The sequence below is a fragment of the Cervus elaphus genome, chromosome 5, assembly GCF_910594005.1.
Source record: "Cervus elaphus chromosome 5, mCerEla1.1, whole genome shotgun sequence".
In the NCBI taxonomy this organism is placed as follows: Eukaryota; Metazoa; Chordata; class Mammalia; order Artiodactyla; family Cervidae; genus Cervus; species Cervus elaphus.
Window position 1 is genome coordinate 101983271 of NC_057819.1, and position 26725 is coordinate 102009995.

Here is a 26725-nt window from a genome sequence, read left to right on the forward strand (position 1 = left end):
TAAGTCAGTTCTCTCGCAGGGCCATTTAGACTGATACGCTTTCTATTCAGATGGGAAATCATCATTTAGTCTTTCCTTTATTTTATGCTGTCCAAGAGGTTATATTTTTGGGTATGCACTGCAATTAAATCCAGCTTAAAAAAAAATCTTGATTCTCTTGGGAAACTCCTCTGAATAGTTCAGGTTGCTACTATATCTAGCTTTTGCACCAAACTCTTATCATTCTGTGGGTTTAATATACATTTGAATAATTTATTTGGGATCATTGTATTGATACTTGTAATAATTTATTTTGACTCTTTACATAATTATAGGGGGCCATAAAGTCTGGAAACATAGGCTAATAAACAGCCTATTGATATTACATAATATATAGAATAATATTTTGTCTCCAGACTTTATGGCTTTCATAGAGAGAAGTCACATCTCAGTTTCATGTGGTTACCTATTACCCAGCACATATACTATGAATATATTATGCACTGGTATTAATGATGAAAATCTTTCTGTGCTAATAATACCCATACTTGGAATTCATATTAGCTCTGAATTCAAGGAGAATTTGCAAGGAGAATTCATGATATACTTCAGGAGGCACCCCTGTGTGAGAATATAACTAGGGCCATTCCTTGCATAAACCTGGAAAATAGATTCACGTTAGGGGAAGTAGGAGGTTTCTGAGTTCCTACTAGACCCCAGTTATCAGGGAAAGATTAAGAAGAAATAAAAGTAATTTCCATATTTCTGTTCATCAGAACAGGCTTCCCTGATTAGTGACAACCTTATGGTCTTAAAGTATGACTAGTCCCCCTAAGTTGCTTCAGTCATGTCTGACTCTTTGCGACCCCATGAACTGTGTAGCTTGCCAGGCTCCTCTGTCCATGGGATCCTCCAGGCATGAATACTGGAGTGGGTTGCCATTTCCTTCTCCAGGGGATCTTCCCAACTCAGGGATCGACCCACATCTCCTGCATGGCAGGCAGATTCTTTACTGCTGAGCCACGAGGGAAGCCCCAAAGTATGACTGTAGACCTAAAATAAAAGCAAGTGCATAATTACTTCTTAGTGGCAGATCAAATGGGATTGTTTATAGCCTATGATTATTTCAGTTTTGACTTTGCTTCAGTAGAGAAAGAAAGGAAAAGACCAGTCTAAGGGTGTTGCTTATACAGTGCCCTGTGCTCTTTATTTCCTTTGCAGTAGGGTAGGATAAATGATAATTACAGAGAGAAATGACCAAAGACTTCACATTTTGTGCCTCTCTTCAGTCATTCCATAGCATCAGGACATGATCACTCTTCACTGATGATTTTTGTGTGAACCTCCCGGCTCTTCACCCGCAGCTTGTTGACCTGGGACTCAGCAATGTCAGCCCTTTCCTCGGCTTCCTCCAGCTCGTGCTGGAGCTTGCGGAATTTAGATAGATTTGTATTGGATTGTTCCTCCTGAGAATAAAAATGGAATTGTAAGGAATGCATACTGAGCATCTTCGTAGATTCTGTAGGCCTAAGGAAAGAAAGGACTTGGCATCTACAAAGAAGTTAGAATACTCAACAGGAGACATTATTATCCTACCACCTCCTGGATTTTGCTTATCATTGAAATTAACTTTAAGATTTATCTGGGGCTTTATGTTTCATAAAGAATTGCAGCTCTACTTTTGCAACCAAAACAGGATAACAAATATGTACCACGAGTAACCAAAACATGGTAACAAATATGTACCACAAGTAAAGCAAGAAATAATATAAGAGCAGGAAGGAAGGCAGGGATAAAATCATGCTTGTTAATGCTTGCTGGAAGATGATGACTGTTCGCTTGAGTTAGATATTCTTCATCACTAAGGATGCATTTCTTAACAGCTTCTTTAAGTAGAAATAAATGTTGGATTTTATCATATATTATTTTGGCACATTTCAAAACAATCACTTTTTCCCTACTACTTCATATGTAATGATTCTGTTGACAGACTCCTTAATATTAAGTAATCCTTACTTTGTAGGAATTAAATCTATTTAATCACTGATGGACAATTTCCTTAATAAAGTATGGGTTTCAGTGACTTAGTAATTTATCTTCACTACAACTATACTTATGAATAAAACTGCCTTTAGTGTCTTTCCCCACCCCTGTTCTCTTTTGGACAGGTTTTGGTATGAGTGTTATGCGAGCTTCTTAAAATGATTTGGAAAGCTTTTCATCTTTTCCCATGCTCTGAAGTAGCTTACATAGCTCAGGGATTATCTGTTCCTTCAAATTTTGAAAGACCTATCTGGACTGAGTTCATTTTCAGAAGTAATTCTGAAATAACTTATTCAGCCAATTTAATAATTTATATTCTCTTATTTAAGATTTCAATCACCTTGATAGATATGTATTTTACATTTAAAAATAATCTTCCTGATATGGTTTGTCCCCTTTCTCATTTGTAATGTTGTGAGTTTTTACTTTCACTCACTTTTTCTTTGATTATATAAGTATATTTATATTTTATTAATTCCCAAGATACTACTGAGATTAGCTTTTGAAAATAGGATATACTAATTCATTCATTTCTATATTACCTTTAACAGTACCTCTTCATTATTTTACTATTATTTTTAACTTCTTTATTGGACTGTCAGTTTCTTCATTTATTTTTATTTTTGATTCATAATGAAAGCTTACAAAGAAATGAATTGTCCTTGAAGGACAGCTCAAACTACATTATAGGTTTATAAAAGTCTCATCTTCCTTGAAATTTTATTTACAGTTAAAAATTATTCAGTAATTGTGTTTTTATTTCAAGTTCATCCAAAAATTTCTTAGGAAAGTCAGTTTTTTAACATTTAAATGCTTGGAAATTTTTGTTTATATTTTCTCATCACTTTACAACTTTATCACACTAGGGCTAGAGAATGTAGCCTGTATTATTTCTGCTTTGAGATTTTTTGAGGTTTCTTTGTGGATAGAAAGTTAACTTTAAAAATTAAAAAAATGAGCAAATATTTTTAAGAAGTACTCAGTCTTCTATTATGCAGACAGCTTATTTACTACAAGTAAATAGTAAATCTAATTATTTATGAGTTTTTCTTAACAGAGGACTTTCTTCTCTTTGTCTTAAGAATACTTACAGCCTCCTCAGCTTGTCTCTTGTAAGATTTCACTTTCGCCTGAAGTTTATCTACCAAGTCCTGAAGTCTGAGAATATTTTTCCGATCTTCTTCCGTCTGAAAGATGATAAAAGCCACAGGGTCATAGTTCAAAAGCACACGACTGTTGTATCATTACCTGGGAGCGTTTCCCATATATGCAAGGAGTGCTGAGCTGATAGAAACTGTTGTTGTACCTGGTAGGTGAGCTCCTTTACTCGCCTCTCATGTTTGCGCAGGCCCTTGACGGCTTCCACATTGCGCTTCTGCTCACTCTCGACCTCTCCTTCCAGCTCACGCACCTGCAAAGGAGTAGGTGCTTAAGAACTTTGATCCACTAAGGCATTGGGAACAAATGGAAATAGGTAGATACTGGGAGACCCACCCTGGCCTCCAGCTTCTGGATCTGCTTCTTCCCACCCTTCAGGGCCAGCTGCTCAGCCTCGTCCAGGCGGTGCTGCAGGTCCTTCACCGTCTGCTCCATGTTCTTCTTCATCCGCTCCAGGTGGGCACTGGTGTCCTGCTCCTTCTTCAGCTCCTCAGCCATCATGGCTGCCTAATTAGCAGTAAAACAAAACCAGCTGAGAAAGGTGAGACAGCCCATCAAGATTCTAGCTTGACCACCCGGTGTGGCCCTCTGCTCACATCAGTGATGGCCTTCTTGGCCTTCTCTTCTGCATTTCGAGCTTCCTGGAGAATGTCTTCCATCTCTCCCTGGATTTGAGTGATGTCTGTCTCTAGCTTCTTCTTGGTGTTGATCAGGCTGGTGTTCTGTTTGAAAGTAAGTTATATGCTCTTTTAATCATCTTACCAAAGTACTTAGTGGTAGCCACTGTTTGAAAAAAATTTCAGATAAAAATTTGGAAGTCAAGTGCCCTTGAATATTATTCTGTTATGTAGTACAATTAATTAAAATAGAAATGTTATAGAATATTTAGCATCTTCAAGTATATTTTTTATAATTAGACTAAATAGCTCTATAATTTTATAACTGCCATTTACTAGTGAGACCACTCACAAGGATAAAATTATAACATGTTCAAGTATTTCTTTTTCCACAATAAAAATGTCAACATTGATAGCCAGGGTCAGTAAAGATACTAATACAAAAGAATATGGCAAGTCTTAGAATATTTTAAGAAGTTAATCACTAATAATATGTGCAAGATGAAATAGTGAAAGATTTCTCAATAATGCAGTGAAAATTCGGTAGAAGTATAAAACCTGACTGTTATATAAAATTTCAAGTTTATCTTTTCTGAGACATAGGCATTTACTGAAGGTGAACTCTTTGTGCTGAATCTCACCTGGGTGTGCAGGAGCTGGACGCGCTCACTGGCATCCAGGAGCTCCTGCTCCGCCATCTTCCTGCTCCTCTCTGTCTGCTCCAGGGTGGCCCTCAGCTCCTCGATCTCAGCCTGCAGCAGGTTGGCTCTGCGCTCCACCATGGCCAGCTGCTCCTTCAGGTCCTCCTGGCCCCGCAGAGCATCATCCAGGTGGATCTGGGTATCCTGTGGAATGAATGGTCATTGAGACACCTTGTTCTCAGGGCTGCAGTCACCCACCTGCACTGGGACCATCTCCTGAACCCATTTACCTTGAGGATGGCTTGGGTGTTCCTGTAGTTCTTCAGGGCCTCAGCAGCCATGCGGTTGGCGTGGTTCAGCTGGATCTCCATTTCATTGAGGTCTCCTTCCATCTTCTTCTTGAGCCTGATGGCGTCATTCCTGCTCCTGATCTCAGCATCCAGCATGGTCTGCATGGACTCCACAACTCTAATGTGGTTCCTCTTCAGCTGGTCAATTTCCTCATCCTTTTCAGCAATTTTCCTGTCAATTTCAGACTTGACCTGGTTCAGCTCCAGCTGGATGCGCAGGATCTTTCCCTCTTCATGTTCAAGAGATGCCTTAACAACAGCAAGGGATGATGTTAGCAGGGAATGGACATGTCTGGCAGCTTTTCTGCACACTTTTCCTTGCGCTAATTTTGTGCCATTTATTCGTCTGTTCAGTGTATGCAGCTAGTTCTAATTCTTTTCTGAATTTGTTTACAGTGTATATTTTTGACTCATACCTCTGCCTCCTCTAAAGCAGCCTGAATTTCAGACTTCTCTTGTTCCACTTGCTTCTTTATTTTCTCCAGTTCATGCATACGTTTCCCTCCTTCTGCGATCTGCTCCGTGAGGTCAGAGATCTCCTCTGGGTGAAAGACGGGAAGAGACTTGATCAGACAGAAAACACAAGAGAAAGGTTCCTCCAAGGCATGAAAACTATTCAAAGTGAAAGGGACTCACGCTGCAAGTTTTTGTTCTCTCGTTTCAAAGTTTCTAGCTGATCCAAGGACTCCTCGTAGGCATTCTTCATCTTGAACAGCTCGGTGCCCAGAGAGCGGGCCTCCTTCTGAGCCGCCTCAAGCTCAGCGTGGGTTTCCTCATACTTCTGTTTCCATTCTGCCAGGATCTGAAACACACACCAAAAGAGCTTACCTGGCTGGAAAGGATGGAGGACAGCGGTGGAGGCCAGAGGCTGCTGCAGAAGTTACCTTGTCGAAGTTCCTTTGCTTTTTGTCCAGGGCTGCGCAGGCAGCGTTGGTCCTCTCCACGTCGAGCATGAGGTCCTCAACCTCATTCTGGAGCCTCTGCTTGGTCTTCTCAAGGGAGGCGCATTTGGCGTTCACAGCTTCCACATGTTCCTCAGCAGCCTGCAGACGCTGGGCCAGTTTCTTCCTTGAAGATTACACGTGGTTGTAGAGAAGGAAACCAAACTGAGAATTATGAACTGTTACCATGCTGAAAAGTGTGGGGAACTTCATATTAAAAATCTCCATCCATTCAAAAAAATATTGATGAGCTCCTTTTATGAACCAGATGCTGAGTACACAGCAGCGAATAGGACAGAAAAGGTCCCTGCCTTGTGAAGCTTCCAAACAAGTGAGAGAGATAGACAATAAACAAGTCAGAAAATGCATAACAACCTATTGCAGATGTAAAGTGCAGTGAAGGAAGATAAAATGGAGTAAGGGGTGGGCAGCTATTCTTAGATATTCAGGGAAGTCTTTTCCAAGGAGGTAATGTTTGAGTCAAGATCTAAAAGAAGTCAGAGAGAGCCAGAGGGAGATCTGGCAGGGGGAGACTGTTCCAGACACAAGAGGGGCTAACAAATTCCTGAAGCATCAATGAGCTTGGTGTGCTTGACAGCCAGCAATAAGGCTGATTATCTGTGTGAGTGCTTGTTATTCTTTGTTTTTTAACTAGATTTTAGGCTTAGAGGTCAGTGATGGTGTTTGCTTTATTCATGTCCTGTTCTCAGGGGCTGATAATGCCTGGCAGATAGGAGCTAATTAATGTTTGTGAGCTAATTCACTGAATCTTCAAAGGTTGTGTTTCTGTGATTCAATGTTCAACATTCTCTGCACATTCTCTCACATCTGCACACATACTTGGCCTCCTCCAGCTCCTCCGTGCGCTGGATGGCGTCGGTCTCATACTTGGTCCTCCACTGGGCCACCTCGCTGTTGGCCTTGGACAGCGCCCTCTGCAGCTCAGCCTTGGATTCCTGCTCCTCCTCGTACTGTTCCCGCAGCAGGTCACAGTCGTGGCGGGCTGACTGCAGGGCGTGGGCCAGGGCGTTCTTGGCCTGAGAAGAGAGTTATATGTTCATTTTACTGAATACTTAGTGTTTAATTCTTAAGTTTCAAAACCCTTTAAAAGTTGGTATAATGGACTCCAATTGGGGTCAGGTGAGGGGGAAATGAGTCCTATCTAGTTACCTTTATCTCTTCTTCAAGTTGCCTCTTTAATTCCTCAATCTGTTGAGTAAATGCTTGTTTGCCCCTTGATAACTGAGACACCAGAGCTTCTTTCTCATCTAGCTGACGTGAAAATTCACCTGAGAGGCAAATGATATGGCACCACTTGTTAAAGTGAAGAAAAGGTTTTGCAAGCTCATATGAGAAATAAGTTGAAAATCTCAATACCCCCTTTTCAGTTGAGTGCTCGGGTGGTTGGATTCTCTATTGACATCGTCATGCTTAATGTCAAATTTCTGATTTTTATGGTGAATATAACCTAAATGAATAAATACAGCTTAACTTCTCTTTGTCCTCTCCATAACTGATTCTTTCAGGGTTACATTATTGTGCAAAACCTGTTAATAACTGTCAAAGAAGGGAGTTAAACTTTTTAATTCCACATTGGCCCTGTTTCATAAGACTTTTGAGAGACTGGGTTATCCATTGCCCTATGCATGAATTTGGTTCATTCTGGTTTAGCTAAAAAGAAGCACGATCTAAAACAGCAGCCCTGGACCCATGATGGAAAGACCCTTGACCTCAAGCATCCCCTCCATGCAGCCAAATCCTCAGGGCCTTTGTGGAGCAGAGCTTGACCCAGTCCTATGGAAGTCTTCACCTCAGCGTCGTCCCTAAGTAACCTTGCACATGGGGGAGAGTCTGAGCTGTGCGGTGAATCACATGTTCTCAGCTGCTTTTATTAGGCTCTCACATATCAGTTGTTTTAGACCACATCATCTCCACTTTTAGGCCTCATGGAGGAGGAGAGAGTTACCAGATTCAGTCTGCAAGCGTCCCCTCTGGGCCGTCAGGTCATTGATCAGCCGCTGCTGCTCCTCCTCCTTGGATTTCAGCTCGCTTAGTTGGTCCTCCAGAGTTCGGCACATCTTCTCTAGGTTTCCCTGTGAGAGGAAAAGTGGAAGAAGCAAGTGCAGACATTTTAATAACATTTCCCTATAGCTACCGTTTCTTCTAAAATAGAAAAAGATTTATTTTGACATAGAAAATAAATTCTCTTGTATGTAATATATAGGAATTTTTTTCTTTATCTTTTATAATATGATTGCTGTCCTAAGGTGAAGACACACATTGGGAGTTTTAAAAAGCTAATTGTGAAGCTTCATTCATCATTCCAGGCATATCTTGTATTATTGCTCTTCACAGATATCACTTTTTTTTAAACAAATTTAGGGTTTGGGCAACCCTGTATCCAATAGCATTTGCCCAGTTCATGTCTCTGTGTCACATTTTGGTAATTCTCACAATATTCAAGCTTTTCTTCATTATTATATTTGTGTTAGTGATCTGTGATCTTTGATGTTGGTACTGTGACTCATTGATGGTTCAGATGATGGTTAGCATTTTTTTTTTTTTTAGCAAGAAAGCATTTTTAAATGAAGGGATGCATTTTTTTTTTTTAGGCATAATGCTGTTGCACACTTAATACACTACAGTATAGTATAAACATCATTTTTATATGCATTGGGAAACCAGGGAATTTGAGTGACTTGCTTTATTTTGATATTTGCTTCATTGTGGTGGTCTGGAACCAAACCTGCAATATCTCTGAGGTCTACCTGTGATAAAAAATTAAAGATCATGTACTAAAGACTTTGTGAAAAATGTAGTGACATATTTTCAAAAAACATTTATAAATATTTCACTGCCTACTTATGTACAGTGAAACTGCATGTTGGATAGTTGGGAATTTTGGAGACCTGTGTTCCCCAGCTGGAGTGCTACAGAACATGGACAGCCTGGTTGGCTGCAGATATTGTCATGTGTTAATAGTGTGGTGGGGCTAATATGCTCAGCTTCTTTGAATTTTAGTTTCTTCTTATGATTAAGTGGAAATAATATAAGTACTGGTATCTTTCTTGCTTACCATAAAGAACAAATGACCTATGTGAAAAGGCCCTATGCAAACTGTGACGTGCACATAATGGGTCATTGCTATTAATAACAGTGTCTCAGACTCTGCGGTACCTTGGCTTTAGAGATCGTTTCCACATTACTAGCAAGGTCATCAATCTCCATCTTCATCTCGCTCTTCTCCTTCTCCAGCTTCTGCTTGACCCTCTGCAGGTTGTCGATCTGCTCCCCCAGCTCGGCCACACTGTCCGCGTGCTTCTTGCGAAGAGCGGCCGCCGTGGCCTCGTGCTGCAGCGTGGCCTCCTCCAGGTCCCGGCGCATCTTCTGGAACTCGGCCTCGCGCTTCTTGTTCATCTCAATCTGGGCGGAAGTGGCCCCGCCGGCTTCTTCCAGCCGCTCGCTGATCTCCTCCAGTTCCCGAGAGAGGTCTGCGCGCTGCTTCTCTGCTTTGGCGCGGGAGGCGCGCTCGGCCTCGATCTCCTCCTCCAGCTCCTCAATGCGGGCCTGGCGGTGGGGAGAAGCTCAATGTTAGCTTCTTTATGCTCATAACTATGGCTCTTTGAGCCAGACTGATAGAAATATGAACTTACTTGCAACTCTTTGATCTTCTTCTGCAGTTGAATGCCAAGTGCTTGTTCATCTTCAATCTTGCTTTGCAAATTGCTCATTTCAAACTCTTTCCTTTTTGAGAAGTAGTAAAGGATAACAGTTGAGTCCATAGTCAACATTGGAAGCGAGTCCATAAACAATTCTCTCATACTTACTTTTTGAGCTTTTCATCAAGCTGTTGTTTTTCATTTTCAATGTCCATTATGGACTCTTGGGCCAACTTGAGATCACCTTCAAGTTTCCTCTTGGCTCTCTCTAGGTCCATGCGAAGTTTCTTTTCTTGCTCCAAGGACCCCTCAAGCTAAATACAAATAATGCTGAGTCAAAAGAATTGCTCAGCTTCCTTTCAAAGAAAATTTCCTTGACAGTCCTAGACTTACATCATCCACTTGCTGCTCTAGCTTGGTTTTAGCTTTGGTCAGGGTGTTGACTTTGTCCTCTTCTGCCTGCAGGTCATCCAGGGTCTGCTGGTGGGCCTCCTGGAGGGCCTTCTTCTCCTTGGTCAGCTTGGCGATGGTTTCATCCAGACCTGCCATCTCTTCTGTGAGATTTTTCACCTTAGGAAGTAAAAACACTTTGCATTACATGTTACATGGTGGCTTCAGTTTTTTACTTGGATTGCCTAGTAATAATAAAAACGTAAACTTTCCTTGTATATTTCATACCTTGTTCTCTGTGGCATGTTTCTCCTTCTCAACCTTGGCCAGTGTCAGCTCAAGGTCATCTATGTCTTTCTTCAGTTCCGAACATTCGTCCTCCAGTTTCCTCTTCTTGGCCGTCAGCTCAGCATTGATCTCTTCTTCATCCTCAGCTCTCTCAGTCACCTCCTTGATTTTAGCCTCCAGTTGGATTTTGGTTTTGATCAGCTGGTCACATCTTTCCTCTGCATCAGCCAAGCCTTCAGCTTCCTTGAGTTAGAAGCAAAATCAAAATTGAGAAGTAAGAATGAAGTATTATACAGTGATAACAGTATAAATCTCCCCCATTGGTTTTTTGGATTAAACTTTTATGAACCACCTGCCATGTGTGATTGCCAGATGCTCCATATTTTGGGAAAAACAAAATGTATCAGGTATTGTCCTGTTCATTTACAAGAGTATATTCTACAGTAGGTTAGAAAGCTTAACCCCAACAAGCTACCATTAATTCAGAAAGCAATTAGTGACATAAAAGATCAGAGAAGTTGTTTCAGATATGATTTAATGAATGAAGTGGCATTTGAGTTGGGCTTTGAGAGATGGGTAGGACTTAGTCCTGTAGAAATGAACTTATTGGGGGAAGGATCAAAAGAAGGGAAAGCATTCCAGCAGGAGAAGTTTCCAGATGTAGCCACTACTAGGAAATTATTTTCCTTTGTAGTCTTGGAGGGTGATCCTGGTTATGATGCTTTAAATTCTAATTGAGGCATTAAGTAATCAAATTCCTAGCAACCTATGTTTCTACTTAAGAGGGTTGGGGGTGGATGGAAATGAGAGAGAAATTGATAGATGCATTCATCAGTGAGCCTCCATATCAGTCTTTGGATACATAAAAGAATAAAATGTGCTGCACATAGACGGGTAGTGAGCATGGTAATGTAGGACAGTGTCTAAGTGATTCTCTAGGGACAAGAGAAGAGAATTCAGGATAGCTTTGAAGGGAATGGGGACAGAAAAACAGCTCTTTTCCTTTCTGTAATCTAAAGGAAGAAGTTATTACATCACCCCAACTTGACAGAAGAGACCAATCTTAATCAGCAGGAAAAAATATATGATTTTGTGATGAGTAAATTATAGCAAACCAATTCAGTTCACTTCAAATGAAAGACAGTCTTATAAATTACATTTCAGAGTTGATGAAAGCAGTTGTAAAATGATTGGTTCAGGCATAGCAATGAGCAGGCTGGATGGAGGGAGAGAATTGGGGGCAGGTAGAGCAAGTTAGGCGCTGATGCAGCAACCCAAACGTTATATAATGCGGCATTGACTATGGAGATGGATTGGAAAGAGGAAGTCTCAGTTTTAGAGATAAATAGCAAACAATAATTCAGTAAAAACTGATGTAGAATACTGTCCTTTGTCAGCTGTACACACTGTGATTTAAGATCCATAAACATCTAGAAGTTCAAGGAAGTTTCAGAGAAAACAAATCGCTTTCTCCGTGCTGTTCTCCCCTTTTGTATTTGGGCTAGTTTCATGGTAAAATCCCTTTCAAAGACTGTCTTCAAAGGGAAAAGAAGTCATTAACGCTGTAGTTTGATGAAACTGTACAGAATAGAAGACAGTGGTCAGTTCTAGCTCATTGCCTTGGTTCTGGTTTGGGGGCATTTACTGGGTGATGAAGGAATATGGATTTTATTAACACCATCAGAGCATTTTAACCTTCTCCTGCCAGTGCATGTCTCTCATGCTGACTACCCAGCTCACTGCTACTAGTGACTAGAGTTTTACGTTTGCATCCTGATTAGCAGCAGTACATAGGATGATACCACTACTTACAGCCTGAACTTGGAGCTGCAGGTCATTTTTTTCTTTCAATAATGACACCATCTTTTCTTCCAGTTCCTTCCTTTTTGCCTCTGACTTGGCAAGTTCATCTTTAACTTTCTGGAACTCTTCCTTCATGGTGGCCATTTCCTTCTCCGTCTCTGCACTCTTCAGTAGGGGCTTGATCTTAAAGAACAGTTTCATCCAGGGCCAGTGCTTGACATTCATGAAGGCTCGGATGTTGTACTGGATGCAGAAGATGGACTCCCTGAAATTTAACCAATGCAGATTAGATGCTGTGTGGATGATGGAATGAGATGAAATCTTGGCAATGAGAGTTGGAGGTTCTGCCCTCCACCATGTTCCTCACCACTTTCAAAAACACAAACGAAAGAAATTGTATTTGGGGATGGTGGTCAAGGACTCATCAGTCATTCATTTCTCTACATTGGTGCTTCTCAAACTTGGGTGTGCATAAGAATCAGCTAAGGTCGTGTTAAAATACTGATTCCTGGGCTATTTCCCTAGAGATTCAGATTCAGCAGGTATGAGATGGGGCCAAAAATGTGCATTTTTAACAAGTTTGTAAGCGATGCTGAAGATACAGGCCCAAGGACCACCCTTTGAAAAGTACTGCTCTGCTTCAGTGCTTTGCAGACTTTCCTATGTGACCACCACTGAGAGCAGTGAAGGGGGAACCAGACCCCTGCTGGGTGTGAGACACAGGATAAAGAGAAAACGCAGTTTCTTTGAAAAATCTCTGATTTTATATTTTAATGTATGATTTTTGCATTCTATTCTTTAATATCATCACATTTGTTTTAATATAAATTATTTTTAAAAAATTGCCTTCATACATAGGCAATTGCCCAAATATATATGTGTGTGTGTGTGTGTGTGTATGTGTATGTATATATATATATATATATATATATATATATAAAAGGGTTATGACAAAACTTATTTTTAATGAAATAGAATATAGTAGAAAATATTAGCAGAACTACAGGTGATAGAAAATCTGTTTCACGTAAATTATGTATTTACACACACAGGTATGCATGTATATACAAGTATCAGTGTAAAATATTCTCCCTGTGGATCCCATTCATATGTGTCCTACAGTTTGAGACACCTGATCTGTAGCCTTAGAGCTCTGTCACTGCATCAGATTAGATCACTAAAAAGTGAGACACCTTGGTGAAATTGTATTAACTTATTGAAAAAGTTCTTTCACCTATTTGCCCTTAATACTTTAAATCATAATAATTCGATAATATAAATGGTCAGACAAAGAAGTTGTTTCTGCACTTTATGTAAAACTGCTGTTGAAAATAAACGTGTGCTCTGCAGTTCAACATCTTATTTAATTATCTACCCAGTAAATTCATATTAGAACCAAATGCTGGGGCAACATTTTGCCTCTGCTTGCTCAATGGTATGTTTTCTCATTAGATGAGACTTACACATCTCTCTCTGTCTTTTTTATTATGCTTCTCTCTCTTTTTAATTTTTTTACTTTTTCTTTTTTACCCGTGCATTCAGTTTATTCCATGGTGATTGCTACCTTAAGTGCTTTGGTATATGTATATCTCCAGTTCAGCATCAGACTCTTATTCATCCCTCTTACTCTAGTGGACTTATGATATCTGAGTCTTAATTGTAAGCCACCTCAAATGTGTTTCTGAAGAAGGAAAGTATGACTAAATAAGCAATATGTTTGTATACCTCCTCTCCACCATCTTCTGGTACTCCACTCTTGCCAAGAACCCTCTGCACCTGGCCTGGGTTCGGGTAATCAGCTGGGCCAGCTTTTCATCTCGCATCTCCTCTAGGAGCCCCAGAAGACCAGCTTTGAAAAAGACCTGTGCATGGCCAGAGTTGCAGATTATCAACCTTAAATAAACTCCAAAGGCACAGGCAAGTGTCAGGTGGGCCTTAGAGACAATTACCTTGGTGTGGCCAAATTTATACTGGGTGTGGTCAATGTCAATGGAGGCAAGGAGCTTCTCAGAAGCCTTCTTGCTGTCGATGTATTGTCCTTCGGGGATCGCACTTGCATTTAATACCTTGTATCTGATAAAATAAATACAGTTTTCTAAAACTTGGTTTATTGATGAGACTAAAAGTAGCAAACACTAAACGATTGATTTTAAAAAGTCAGAGCTTTAAAACAATTATTTTCCTCACAAGAAGGACATTGTATACATAGATGGCCAATCTAGGATCTGCTGGCTCTTTTTATTCCATTTTACCTTTCTGCACAGTTGCAACTTTCCTTTCTGCCTCATCAGACCCTGTTCTCAGGAAAGGATTCTGTAATCTGGTTCACATGAATGTGTAGATGACCAATAAATGCATTTGCTATTGATAGTGCTTAATCTCTACTGTTTTTGGAAGGATTAAATGAAATAACCCAAATATATTAAGCACTCAGAAATGATGTTCCCTAATTATTGAAATTATGGTAGACATCTGTGAGCTAAGCTTGGAGCATGGTAAATCCAGTGAAAAGCCCACCATGTGGTATATCTGTATTTTAAAGGTGCTTTGAGGCTTATAAATTTTTACACTTTTGGTGGCAAATTAAAGATAACAAATAGAGGCATGTTTTTTTTACTAAATTGCTTTGCTTGCACTAAGTATATATATACTGAACTCCAGGACACCCCATAATTAGGAGAGGCTGACCTCTGTTTGAAGTCTGCATACAGGATTCTGCTGGGGAAGCCCTTCCTGCAGATACGGATGCCCTCCAGCACCCCGTTACACCTCAGCTGGTGCAGGACCAGCTCGTGCTCCATGGCCCCTACAAATAAATGCTCATGTCATTGCAGAGTTTTGTTAAAGGGAGGTATGGCAGTCATGCTTTGTTCTTCATCTCTGGAACGTCTTACCAGGGGTCTTCGTTTCATTGGGGATGATGCACCGCACAAAGTGAGGATGGGTACTCCTGAGGTTGGTCATCAGTTTGTTCAGATTCTCCTGTAAAATCAGGAAACCCTGTTATCTGAGTTTTAGACATGCTATGAACGCTTGGCAATGTCTATAAAATCAGTGTCCATGACTGAGTTGAATGACTCTTGTGGACCATTTTCACTTAAGGTAGCACCTTGGTAAGCTTCTCCTGAGAGGCAGTTTCCTCCTTACTACCACTTGTTCCATTCGAGTTGGCAGGAGTTACACATATAAAGCAGTCTTGAGAGCTGAATCTTTTCAGTATCCAAGCACTATCATCCTCTCAGCCCTGGCCCCTGGCCACCCACAAACCTTCACAAAGCCATTGGCTGCCCATCCTGGACGGTCACCCTTACTTCTGCTAAACTCTCTGGTTCTCCATAAGGAAACATGCCTGCACTGCATTTGGACTAATTCTCATAAATATAGCTTCCCCTTTTCAACTCTGTCAGCTTTGGAGCATAAAGATTATCTGTAAGGAGAACCTACCAGTTACAATTGAGAATTGACTAGATTAAGAGCAAGGATACCATATTAGTTTCCTTAAAGACTAGCTGTCAGATTTTCATTAGAGCTACTGAGGACTTAGTCTTTTTGAGTATGTACCATTGCTTATTTCCACAACTCAATTAGATTATGAATAGCAGAGCATTATGTTTTATAACATATAAAATATTTTTTAGTATTTGGCTTAGCATAAAAGATGACCTAATAATTTCCGAGTAATTTAAAGTTCTTCTCTCCAAAACTCATTAACAGAAGTCATTAGCTAAGGTCAATCCTTTCCTAAATGACTTGTGCTGTTAAAAACAAATCCACAAAGTAACAAGAGAGTGTCAAAAACAATTTCCTCCTTACCCTGAAAAGGGCAGACACCGTCTGGAAAGAAGAGCCCTTCTTCTTACCACCTTTCTTAGTTCCACCACTCCCCTCTGGAGAAAAAAAATCGGAAAAGATGTCATTCAGATATAATTTTAAATTGGCAGGGTGATATGTTGCCCATTTGTTGATTTCTGTGTTCAGATGGATTTCTTTCAACGCAGTTGGCCTCTCTGTTTGAGCCTGAATGAATCTTATATGTCAATTAAGTTCATATCCATTTTTCAGTGATACTCAGTAAGCAGCAGATATGGAGGAAGAAGCAGGAGAGAATGATAGAAGCCAAGCCTTTTCATTGCTTAAGATGTTGAGAGTTCCTTTCTGGCTCTTGGCAGCAGGGCGTTCATCAGGGCTGGAGTGAATGTCATGGTGCAGCCTGCTTCCTCAGAACTTGGAGGCACAATGGATTTGGCCAGAACACGTCAGCCTGGGCTGGGATATCACTAGCTTCAATCTAACACCATGTTTTGTAATATCAGGAGAAAACATTGGGATTTTTTTGAGCTTTACCTGATTCACCAGTTGGAGTCCCAGAGAAAAGGAAAGCTAGAGTTTTCAGCGAAGACTTCTGGTACAGCCCAACCACGGTATCATTCAGGGGGTCCTTGTTCTTCTCCAGCCAGCCAGTAATGTTGTAGTCCACGACGCCTGCGTAGTGGATCAGGGAGAAGTGGGCCTCGGCTCTGCCCTTGACCACCTTGGGCTTCTGGAAGTTGGCAGACTTTCCCAGGTGCTGATCATACAGCTTGTTCTTGAAGGAGGTGTCTGTGGCCTTAGGGAACATGCACTCCTCTTCCAGGATGGAGAAGATGCCCATAGGCTGGAAGCAGCCCGTAACACAATGTTACAAATCTGTGTAAGCATTTTTCTCTGTCTATAGGTTTAAACAAGATGTATGAATAATTTAGTCATCACAAAACATAGTTTCTAAAACTTGAAACAGACCTTCTCAATGAGCTCTATGCAGGCAGCCAGGTCCATCCCGAAGTCGATGAACGTCCACTCGATGCCTTCTCTTTTGTACTCTTCCTGCTCCAGCACGAACATGTGGTGGTTGAAAAACTGTTGCAGTTTCTCATTGGTGAAGTTGATGCACAGCTGCTCGAAGCTGTTGAACTAAATGAACAGATGGGTTTACTTTTCTCTCAGCATATTGGGCATTTTAAAATATAGGACTTTTTAATTTAAAACTGTATATTGAATAGCCTTTAGAGTATAGATATCAAAATCCTTGGGGACCTATGAAATCTATTGTTTCTCTGCTGTCATTTTATCCAAAATCTTAAATCATTAGTAATTATTTTTTCTTGTACTTGCTTAAATTGAGTCAGGTGTTTTTCTGAGTTCCTGCTTAATCATTCTGTACTTATTTCCTTTATCTTTTGCATTTTCTATTGACTCACTTAGCAACTAATTTGCCACCTATTAGAAGCTGACTGGAAGTTTCTCTCTGTTGTGTGGAAGCAATCATAGTCAGCATTATAAGGGAGCAATAATCACCACCTTTATTTTTTAATATGATATAAAAAAATCAAGTATCTAATATTATGTACAATATGTTAACACACACTCATATTTTTTTGGAAAAGAAAAGCCAAATGTTGACATTAAGTAGATATGTATAGTGGAATCCCTGGTAGCTCAGCTGGTAAAGAATCCGCCTACAATGTGGGAGTCCTGGGTTCGATCTCTGGGTTGGGACAATCCCCTGGAGAAGGGAAAGGCTAACCACTCCACTATTCTGGACTGGAGAATTCCATGGACTATAGTCCATGAGGTCGCAAAGAGTCGGACACGACTGAGTGACTTTCACATATAGTGGAATCAGTGTGGAATTCTTTTCTTTGATTTTCAATGATTTCTGCCATGCCTAAGTTTTGTGTCTATAATTAGAAGAAGATAAGCTTCTTTAAAATTATAAGGAAGAAAAAATGTATTTTATAATCAAACATGAATTTTTATCCCATATCATACTGAGAATTAAGAGTTCCTTGCATTGAGTTTATTAATGCTGGCTCTAAATTACTGACCCTTTCTCAGCTCTTATCATCTGCCTATATGTTTCTGAGTGGTTTCTCTACCATATATTGAGAGCATATTATATATTGCACGGGTTTATTTCGATGTTTTTATATTAACTTCACTTTGCATTGTGGGATTTTTAGAACTCATATTATACCAACCTAATTCCTGACTCCCTTTAGACCATGTAGTGAGTTAAATCATCCTCATTAAGTGGGTTATTTCTCATAGTAGTGGAATTGCCACTACAATAAATAATTAGTAGCTGCCCAGTCACTCTCTTTTAAATTTTAGCATAACGTTTTGACAGTGGTAATAAAAGGTTGTAATGTTCACAAATTTCTTCTTGCTGATATTCCATTGCTTTACTGTAAAAACCCCTTATGAACTGATTACCAACTCACATCAAAGATCTCGAAGCCAGCGATGTCCAAGACCCCGATGAAGTACTGCCTGGGCTGCTTGGTGTCCAGCTGCTGGTTGATGCGGGTGACCATCCACAGGAACATCTTATCGTAGATGGCTTTGGCCAGAGCACCCACTGCATTGGTTACCTTGAAAGAGAAAGGAGTATTTCTTGAGGTTAACAGAGGACTGTAAAATGCCTGCATCCCTGGTGGTGAATTGGAATTATGTGCCTACCTGCTCCACAGTCTGGCCTTTGGTGACATATTCATTACCAACTTTGACCCTGGGGTAGCAGAGGGCTTTGAGTAGGTCAGCAGAGTTCAGGCCCTGGAGGTAGGCTGCTTTGTCAGCCACTGAAAGGAAGAAAGGATAGAATGATGTTATTGCCCAAAGCAGTCCACTTCCTTAAAAAAACAAAAAAAAAATAAGCTACAGGCATTTTGTGCAGTGTTTTCAGAATATCTTTTGAGTATTCTTACCTCCCCCCCCCCACCTAAGTTCAAGACCTTGATTATGGGTAGTGTTCCCTAAAGAACTTAGAAATTGTAGCAACAGGTGTCTAATACTCATGCCACACATATCTTATCTAGGCATACTTTCAAATGCAATTCTTGAAAATGAATTTGTCTTCTCAGGAGAGCTCAAGGGTAACAAGTTAAGAATGTGATTTTCAAGCAGACATGAAGTCAGGTGGGTGATTCAGTCGATACCTTCAGTGCCATCTGGCTCTGCTTGCTCCTCACGCTGCTTTTGCTTGAATTTCAGGTTTCCATAATGCATCACAGCCCCCGTGAGCTTGTAGATGGAGACCTTCTCTTCATTAGTAAAGCCCAAAATATCAATAGCACTCTGCCAATACAACCAGTAGAATAACTGTTAAGTTAGGATCCACATGTTTACTATCAATACGTCACATTTGGATTCCTGATTTGTTGGTCAAACTGAGGAAACTGCCAGTACTGATGCAGAGCAAGGAACTCCTTAGTTTCGGCATCTAGGGAGCTGGTCAGTCAGGGGCCAGCACAGAGCATGGGAATCACAGGTGCATACCTTCTGAAGATGCCAAAAGTAAATTTAAAATAGAGAACACAGATAGTTATCTAACTTGTTGTTTTGGGAGGTGGAATAGATTCTTGTAAAATAACATGAAGTGATCCAAATGATTGTTTCTAAATTCTTAGAGTAAGTGGAAATATAGAATGAGAGAATAATGACTCTGCATTTAACTTATTTTCTGGATTCAAAGGAAAATTGTTTAACTTGAATCAAATTGCCAGTTTCAAAATGACTGATAGACAAGAAAAGGAAAAATAAGCAATCATAGCAGGGCACTGAAGTGGTGGGGGGAATCATCCAATAAAAGAGCACTTATTAACTGTTATGAGTTTCTCAAGTGGCTCAGCAATAGAGAATCCACCTGCCAATGCAGGACCCATAGGTTTTATCGCTGGGTTGGGAAGATCCCCTGGAGGAGGAAATGGCAACCTGCTCCAGTATTCTTGCCAGGATAATCCCCTAGAGAGAGGAACCTGGCAGGCTACAGTCTGTGGGGTTGCAAAAGTGTTGGAATGACTGAGCAACTGAGCACCCACACAGATTTTAAAAAATGATTTAGGGAAATTCAGAAAGGATAGATCATTAAGACTATTAAGGGAAAGTGAGATGTTGTAGGAGTACACGCTAGTCTTTTCAGTTGACTTCAGGTCATGCCCATCTTTGAAGCTTCTTTTGCAATTTCTACTAGAAACTGAATGTTTATCTAGGGGGACCATCACTCCATCCAAAGTAATCATTCTAATTTTCTTGTGTTTTACTTACATCTGTGGCTATCAGTTCTTCCTGATCATCAATACTGGCCACACTGATCTCCCCTTGACTGACGAATGGGTAGTCATATGGGTTGGTGGTAATCAGAAGCATCTCTAAGTAAATGGAAGAAAGCAAAAGTAAGCAGAAATATCCTCTTCATTAAAATGAGAGATTACGAGACAAATTCTAAGGCACTAGAACGGAAAAAGCCATGATATATTATTGCTCAGTAAAAAAGGTAGATGATGGAAAAGCATGTAACTCTGATTCTAGTTATTGTATGTATATATATATATTTAAAGATATATGTACAGAAAATGACTAGAATTATATTCATCCAAGTGTTCATAGTGGTTATTTCATAGTGATAAGATTTGGAGGTGTTTTCAGTTTTCCTTTTGAATTTTTATGAAGAGCACACATAAATTTTTACCAAACTTGTAAAACGATTTTCAAAATAAAGGTAATGTATACAGTTAACAAAATTCCATCATGGAATACCAAGTTGACCAGGCATCGATAGGTGTAGGTGAGATAAATTTTGTAAAGAAATAATGACATTTCTTACCAATTAGTTCTGGTTTCCTGTTTGATGTGATCTGGTAAAAAATATGATAGCTCCTTTCAGCCTTAAGCTGGAAAGTAACTCTAGACTTCTCTAACAGATCTGAAAAGAGATTAATAACAAACAAAAATTCATATGAAATGCAAATTTTATTTCTGTTCAGTGTTGTAGGTCATAAGAAATAGAAATGATGGTAAAGATTATCCAGGCACTTACATGTTTCAATATCAGCAGAGGCCAGTTTTCCTGTAGTGCCAAAGTGGATTCTAATGAATTTACCCTTGAAAGAAAAGTTAATATTACTGCTTTGTTCTTGAATCATATCAAATCTTTGAGAAACTCAAAATACTAACATTAGCATTAAGTGCTAATGTTTTAATAGTAAATAAATTCAGACACTATTGATATCTGGTTAAAAAAAAGGTATATCTCCTATTTTGTAGATAAAATAATTTTAACTTAAAAATCTGTGAGTAATTATAGGTAATGAAAGATAAGAACTCAGATATAGGGTCACATTTCTTTTTAGACAAGACTTGGATCCATGTTATTACGTGCTCAGAGGAAAAGGAAAGAACCCTGGTATAATGGGAATGAAAAAGACTCAGAGAATGTATTCACAAACATCCCATAAATCTTGACCAGTGAGTAGTGTCCGTGGTAGTGTCCAAGAGACTTACAAATCGAGAGGAGTTGTCATTCCTCACGGTCTTGGCATTGCCAAAGGCCTCCAGCAGGGGATTGGCACTGATGATCTGATCCTCCAGAGTCCCCTGCAGAGAAACACAAGAGCAGAAACTCAAGGAAGTCCAGAGCTTCCTGAGCACCCTGCCCATCATGATTCTCACATGCCCATCAGACCCACCTGCATTTTGCCTGAAGTTGGTTCCTCCTTCTTCTTCTCCCCAGTGACTGCAATTGTTGCAAAGTACTGGATGACACGTTTCGTGTTCACAGTCTTTCCTGCCCCGGATTCTCCGCTGTCAAACAAAAACCAAGTCAGTAGCGGTCCCAAAGCCAGCAGCTATGTCAGTCGTGAAAACAAAGCATCACGTCTACTTACGTGATCAGGATTGACTGGTTCTCTCGGTCTATAAAAGAGAAATTATAGGCAGTCAATACCATTTTTTAATATATTTGTAAATGGTAAATTAAGAAAATGGCATGAACCTAGTATTTTTCAGCAATCCTGAGGGCTTGGTGGTCCCCAGACCCAGCACCTTTTCCAGCTCCCCTCTCTCCTGCTCCCTGAGGCTCCCCCCATCACATCAGCTTACAGATCACTGCTGAAACAGAATGCTGCAAGGAAGCAGCAGACTTTCTCTGTTTATACTCCACACTAAATGCACAAGTGGACTGGGGTTTTCAGATGGATTTAGATGACAAGTTAGCAGCATGTTTATTGTAAGTACAAGAAGTAATGAAAAGAAAAAGGCATTAGAGATATTTTTAGCATGGGAGAAGGAGTCAGTATAGTAAAGGTGGTAGCTTTGGAAGTAATCATGGCCTTAGTCATATTTTCAGGGAAAACTAAAGGCTCATTTTGATGTTCTGCTCTCTCTGAAGAGGAAATCTCTCAGTCCTTTTCCCAAGGTGCCATTGTGCTTTAGAATGGTCTAGCTGAGACAGTATTCCAGGAAGAAGATTCATAGTATGACCGCTCTAATTCCAGATATACCTTATAATCTGGAGTATGGTTTGGTTGGTTCTGGGCAAAGTACAATGGCATTTAGGGGACCACCTCAAAGAGTATGTTGAGATGAGTAGAGTCTCTTTCTCCTATGGTTAGTCTCTCTCTCCTAGAGTCTCATCTCCTAAAAAGATGCACATGGAAAACATCCAACTCACCAGTCAGCATGAACTGATAGGCGTTGTCAGAGATGGAGAAGATGTGGGGCGGGGCCTCCTGGCGCTTTTTGCCTCGGTAGGCCGTCACCACCTCTGCATTGTACACCGGCAGCCACTTGTAGGGGTTGACGGTGACACAGAAGAGGCCTGAGTAGGTCTATGCAAGCGAATAAGAAAGAATAACTAACCAAACACCTTTCCTGTTATTTGCGCAGCTCAGTTATTAAATGAATTTTAACATAAAAAGAACACTCTTGAGTAAGTGGTCTACATATCTTCAAGGCATCAGCATGGAAGCTAGTTGAAAGGTTCAACAAGATAAAGAAATCTTGAGGGTGAGGAATACAGTTTAGATTCTTATTCCACTTGGGATTTGTCACAGTGATTTTCACATAGTAGGAGCTCCAAAATTGTGGGTTTGTTTTTTTAATAATGTTTAATACATTTTTACTGTAGTTTAAAAAATCGGAGTATATTTCTTTTAAGATAGTTCAAATTTATGAAAACATAAATTTGGTACCTAAGAACTCAACAGTATGAAATAGGTGAACTATGGGAAATCTTCTGAAAATAGTATGATTCAGACATTTAAAAAGCAAACATGAAGGTAAGCAGCAATACTGGGGAAATATTTGTGAACTACTACTGAGTTGTGAAGAAACAGAACATAGAATGATGGGAATATATTATGATTACAATAGCTGGATTTCCAATATTTTTGATGTCTGGTCTAGGATAACTGCCAACCAAACAGAATGGATTCTGACGCTAACCACAGGTACGCTTGTGTAGGTGTTGTCCAGCTGAATAGCAGCAGTGACTACACTATTCAGAAATGATGAGAATTCCCTGATGGTCCCTTGGTTAGGTCTTTGAACTCCCAATGCAGGGGGCACGAGTTCAATCCCTGGTCGGGGAACTAAGGTCCTGTAAGCTGTGTGGTGGGGCCAAAGCAGCAACCACAAAACTGTACAGAAATGTCAGCCTAACATAGTAAATTCAACCAGAAAGTATACTGAGTTTGTGTTATGTGAAAAGTCTCTGCAAGGCCCTAAGAATGAAATATAAATGTTATTTTTCTTTGAACAAATGATACTGTTCCTTGAGGAATTCCCAGTCTATGTAGGAGATGGACATGTGAATGATTCATGCTGAAAAAACATTGTCAGCATTATTGCAGGGCAGAAACAACAGGACACAATGTTGAACTCTGCCTGGGGAAGTTGGCAAGATTTCATCAAGGAAGTGTTCCACACAAAAGGGACCAGAACACAGAGATACAAATTGCTGTTATTTTGGAGGATTGAAAATTGGTCTTTAAAAACATTACTTTTAAGTGTTGAAACATGAGTTTATATTTTTCCTCTGGATGATTCTGTAGCAGGAATGGGGATGAGGGGAGATTCAGGCATGTGGTTGAGATGTAAACAGTAGCTGCTACCATGTTTGTTCAGGGGATCTGTGGCAAACCCAGTCCATGTGGACGGTGGCTTTGCCTGGCTTTGGATGGGAAGACAAAGGATTATGTGCCATCTGTTGGGTTGGGCCTTACAGTAGCAACTGTGAACCTCTTAATTAGTTACACTGCTAGTAAAAGTGCAGTGAATCACTATCTGTGACCCATTTGTAGTACAGTGAGCTGACAGGGTCCAGTGATCAAAACCACTTTGGGGTTTGGGGAGCACTCACGTAGATCATCCAGGCTGCATAACGCTCTTTGAGGTTGTACAGCACAGCGGGCTCGTGAAGGTGGGTCATCATGGCCATGTCCTCGATCTTGTCGAATTTGGGAGGGTTCATGGGGAAGACTTGATCCTCTTTCACTGTCAGAGTCTGGTAAACAGGAAGGATAACTGTTTATGTCAACCAAGTGGCCAAACAAAATAATCAGTAGCATGTGGTCAGCCCCTGGGACTACTCACCGCTCCTCCTTCGGTCTTCACTGTCACTTTCCCACCTTCTCTGCTCTGGATAGTCCCTTTGACAAAAGATTCCTTGGGCTCGGCCACAAAGACAGATGTCTTGGCATCAAAAGGCTTATTCTGGGCTTCAATGCGCTCCTTTTCAGACTTTCGGAGGTAAGGAGCAGCCTCCCCAAAGACGGCCATTTCCTGGTCTGAACTCATGGCTGCTGAACTCAGAGGTCCTAAAGGTAATGAAGCATTTCTTACTAGAGATTCTGAATTGTCATCTACACCCATAAATCTCTACCTTGATGATATTTCATGGGCCCAGTTGGAAATTTCACCAGGCAGATGCACTGTACTCCATGCTGTAGTTATTGAAGCAAACATAATCACAAGAAATCACAAAGACTCAAAGGCATCTGGGGTCACTGTGTACCCAGCAGTGGACTCGGGGCTACCTTCTTTCATCCTTCAAAACCGATGTTCTAATAAGAGAGCTGAGGGGTAGCCTCACAAGCTGCTAAAGAGCTTGTGACCTTGGGTTGCACTTGATCCTCTGTGCCTCAGCATCTCCATCTTTAGAGATCACAATATTGCCTTTTGTAATCCATAGCCCGTGAGACAGAGTCAAGATAGTTTGAGAAAAAAGTTAAAATTTGAGTAAGAAAGCATTTTGAACAAGTTCAGGCTATGACGAAGATAGAAAATGTACTTCATTATAATGTAAGAGAATTCCATTTCTTGCCATATAATATGAGAACTTTATTTCCTCCTTTAGGTGTTCAGCCGGAAGTGCTCATGTTCAGTGGATTTGGCACGAGGTCAGATTATAATTTTATCTTTTTTTTTTTTTTTTGGTTAGGTGCTTAGTAGAATTTCTCTGGCATAATTTCTTTGCATGTTAAATCCAGTTAATCAGCTTAACCCAGTTAAACTAATTGAGGATAAAAGCCACAGCAAATATTATCCTCATTCTTCCACACTGAAGGCTCACTTTCCTGTGCCACTTTTCCTTCTGAAGGACACAGGCTCAGGCTGCTTCATTCAGTGTTGTCTGCAGATCACCGGCGGCATCAGTAGAATGAAAGGCTTGGCAGATGATGTTACTTCAGTCATTACGTGATCGAGTTACTTGAAACTCACTTTAATCACCTACCCACCAGTCTCTCTCTTTAGAAATGCAGTGTGTAGTAGTGGGCAGACTAATGCCTTCATTATTTATGTAACAAAAATTTCAGTGTTCTGGTTTCATATAACACTTAGCGTTGGGTAAGGTAACTTTCTTAAAGTCTTCACAGAAGTAAAAGCAGCCTGCTTTCCTAGGTTCTTCTTTTCTTACTTGTTAGATATCTTGTTTGCTAAATGAATTCTAAAAGCAGGACACATTTTTACAAATTTGAGATTTTTAACCAGGGAATCTTAGTGCAGATTTTTTTCCCCCCTACAGAAACAATATCCTTTTGACAACCTTTTCCTTGCTAAAATGTCATCCCATCAGTGCCAGAGTCCTAAGACTATGTGCGTTGTTCTAAAAGGCAAGTCCTCCATCCCCTTCTCCCTCTCCTGCATCTTTCCTGAAATACAGTTGTTAGGTATTTACTGAGACAAGCACTTTCTCAAAGGTTGCTAAGTGACACACATCCATCCTAGAGGCTCTTGCCTTCTCCAGTCCAAATCTTACCTTGTTAGCAAGTGAGAAGATGCAGCCTGGAAGTGAGACGGTTCTATAAAAGAAGGAAAAGCACTTGATTAATTAACCAAAAAGAAAGCAAACCAAAAACCCCATTCGCTACATCACTGGCTATTGTACACAGAGGGCAACTAAAGCCATGGATGTAAAATGTGCAGAAGGAGCAGTACCCCAGACAGCAGCTGCAGCCGACACGGGGCGGTGCGGCTAGCGTCCCTCTTGAGAGTCTGGTCCTTGTTCCCACTTACCTTGGAGCTTTTTAAAGCAGGACGAGTCAGCCTCATTCCAAGGGCTCTTTTATATGGATAGCTATGGAAACAATGCAGCTGCCTCTTCTTTCTTAAGTCAAAAGGAATTGTTTGGCAAAAAAGTCTTGGCAATCTTGTGTCCCCGCATAATTCTCATTCATGTTAAGAATGGTTGGATATAATTAGAAATATTTTTCTTATTGAGTATGTGGATAAATCTCTTATGGATAATTTGAGAAGATGATCTGAAAGGAAGGTTCAGGCTGGTGGATAAAGGCAGTGGCCAGGCAGCCAGAATACCTGGCTTCTCTCTTAAATTCCTCCTGGCCTTGCTGGGCATTCCTTTCGGGCTTGTTGCATCACTTTTCATATTTGACAGATTAAATGGTAGAAATAAAATACAAATAGTTATTTTAATTTTGTGAGGGTTAATTTTCACCTGTTGATCCTTTCCTTCCAGCCCTGCAAAATTATGCTCCATGCCCTCCATGATTTAAAAAGAAAGTCCTCTTTTCTAGTCTTCTT

General features: G+C 40.3%; 1 protein-coding gene and 1 long non-coding RNA gene across 2 annotated transcripts in view; one reads left to right on the forward strand and one right to left on the reverse strand.

Annotated features, from left to right (window-relative positions):
* Nucleotides 1-26725, forward strand: part of LOC122694745 — a 154163-nt gene that overhangs the window by 65608 nt on the left and 61830 nt on the right. The gene's annotated exons all lie outside the window — the stretch shown is intronic.
* LOC122694733 (myosin-2) lies at nt 1161-26307 on the reverse strand. Its single transcript, XM_043903849.1, has 40 exons — nt 26201-26307; nt 25944-25986; nt 24278-24501; nt 24045-24188; nt 22356-22512; nt 21571-21598; nt 21373-21487; nt 21188-21280; nt 20724-20787; nt 20511-20609; nt 19952-20055; nt 18844-18982; nt 18368-18486; nt 18130-18279; nt 16649-16819; nt 16214-16523; nt 15683-15756; nt 14764-14851; nt 14558-14675; nt 13819-13942; nt 13595-13731; nt 11879-12134; nt 10067-10309; nt 9782-9958; nt 9557-9702; nt 9383-9473; nt 8907-9296; nt 7696-7822; nt 6900-7018; nt 6570-6766; nt 5673-5856; nt 5425-5590; nt 5205-5329; nt 4729-5037; nt 4439-4642; nt 3777-3902; nt 3517-3687; nt 3329-3433; nt 3114-3209; nt 1161-1445 (listed from the first exon to the last, which is right to left on the reverse strand). The coding sequence occupies exons 3-40, from the start codon at nt 24479-24481 to the stop codon at nt 1293-1295; spliced, it is 5823 nt and encodes a 1940-aa protein (XP_043759784.1). The 5' UTR covers nt 24482-24501; nt 25944-25986; nt 26201-26307; the 3' UTR covers nt 1161-1292.

Bases quoted from the DNA above. Each gene is read 5' to 3' on its own strand.
- LOC122694733 (XM_043903849.1), bottom strand. From the start codon at position 24,481: ATGAGTTCAGACCAGGAAATGGCCGTCTTTGGGGAGGCTGCTCCTTAC. The intron at 21,599-22,355 runs GTGAGTTGGATG...TCTCTTTTATAG, and splicing joins CTATCAGTTCATGCTGACTG to ACCGAGAGAACCAGTCAATC. The intron at 9,959-10,066 runs GTATGAAATATA...TTACTTCCTAAG, and splicing joins AACATGCCACAGAGAACAAG to GTGAAAAATCTCACAGAAGA.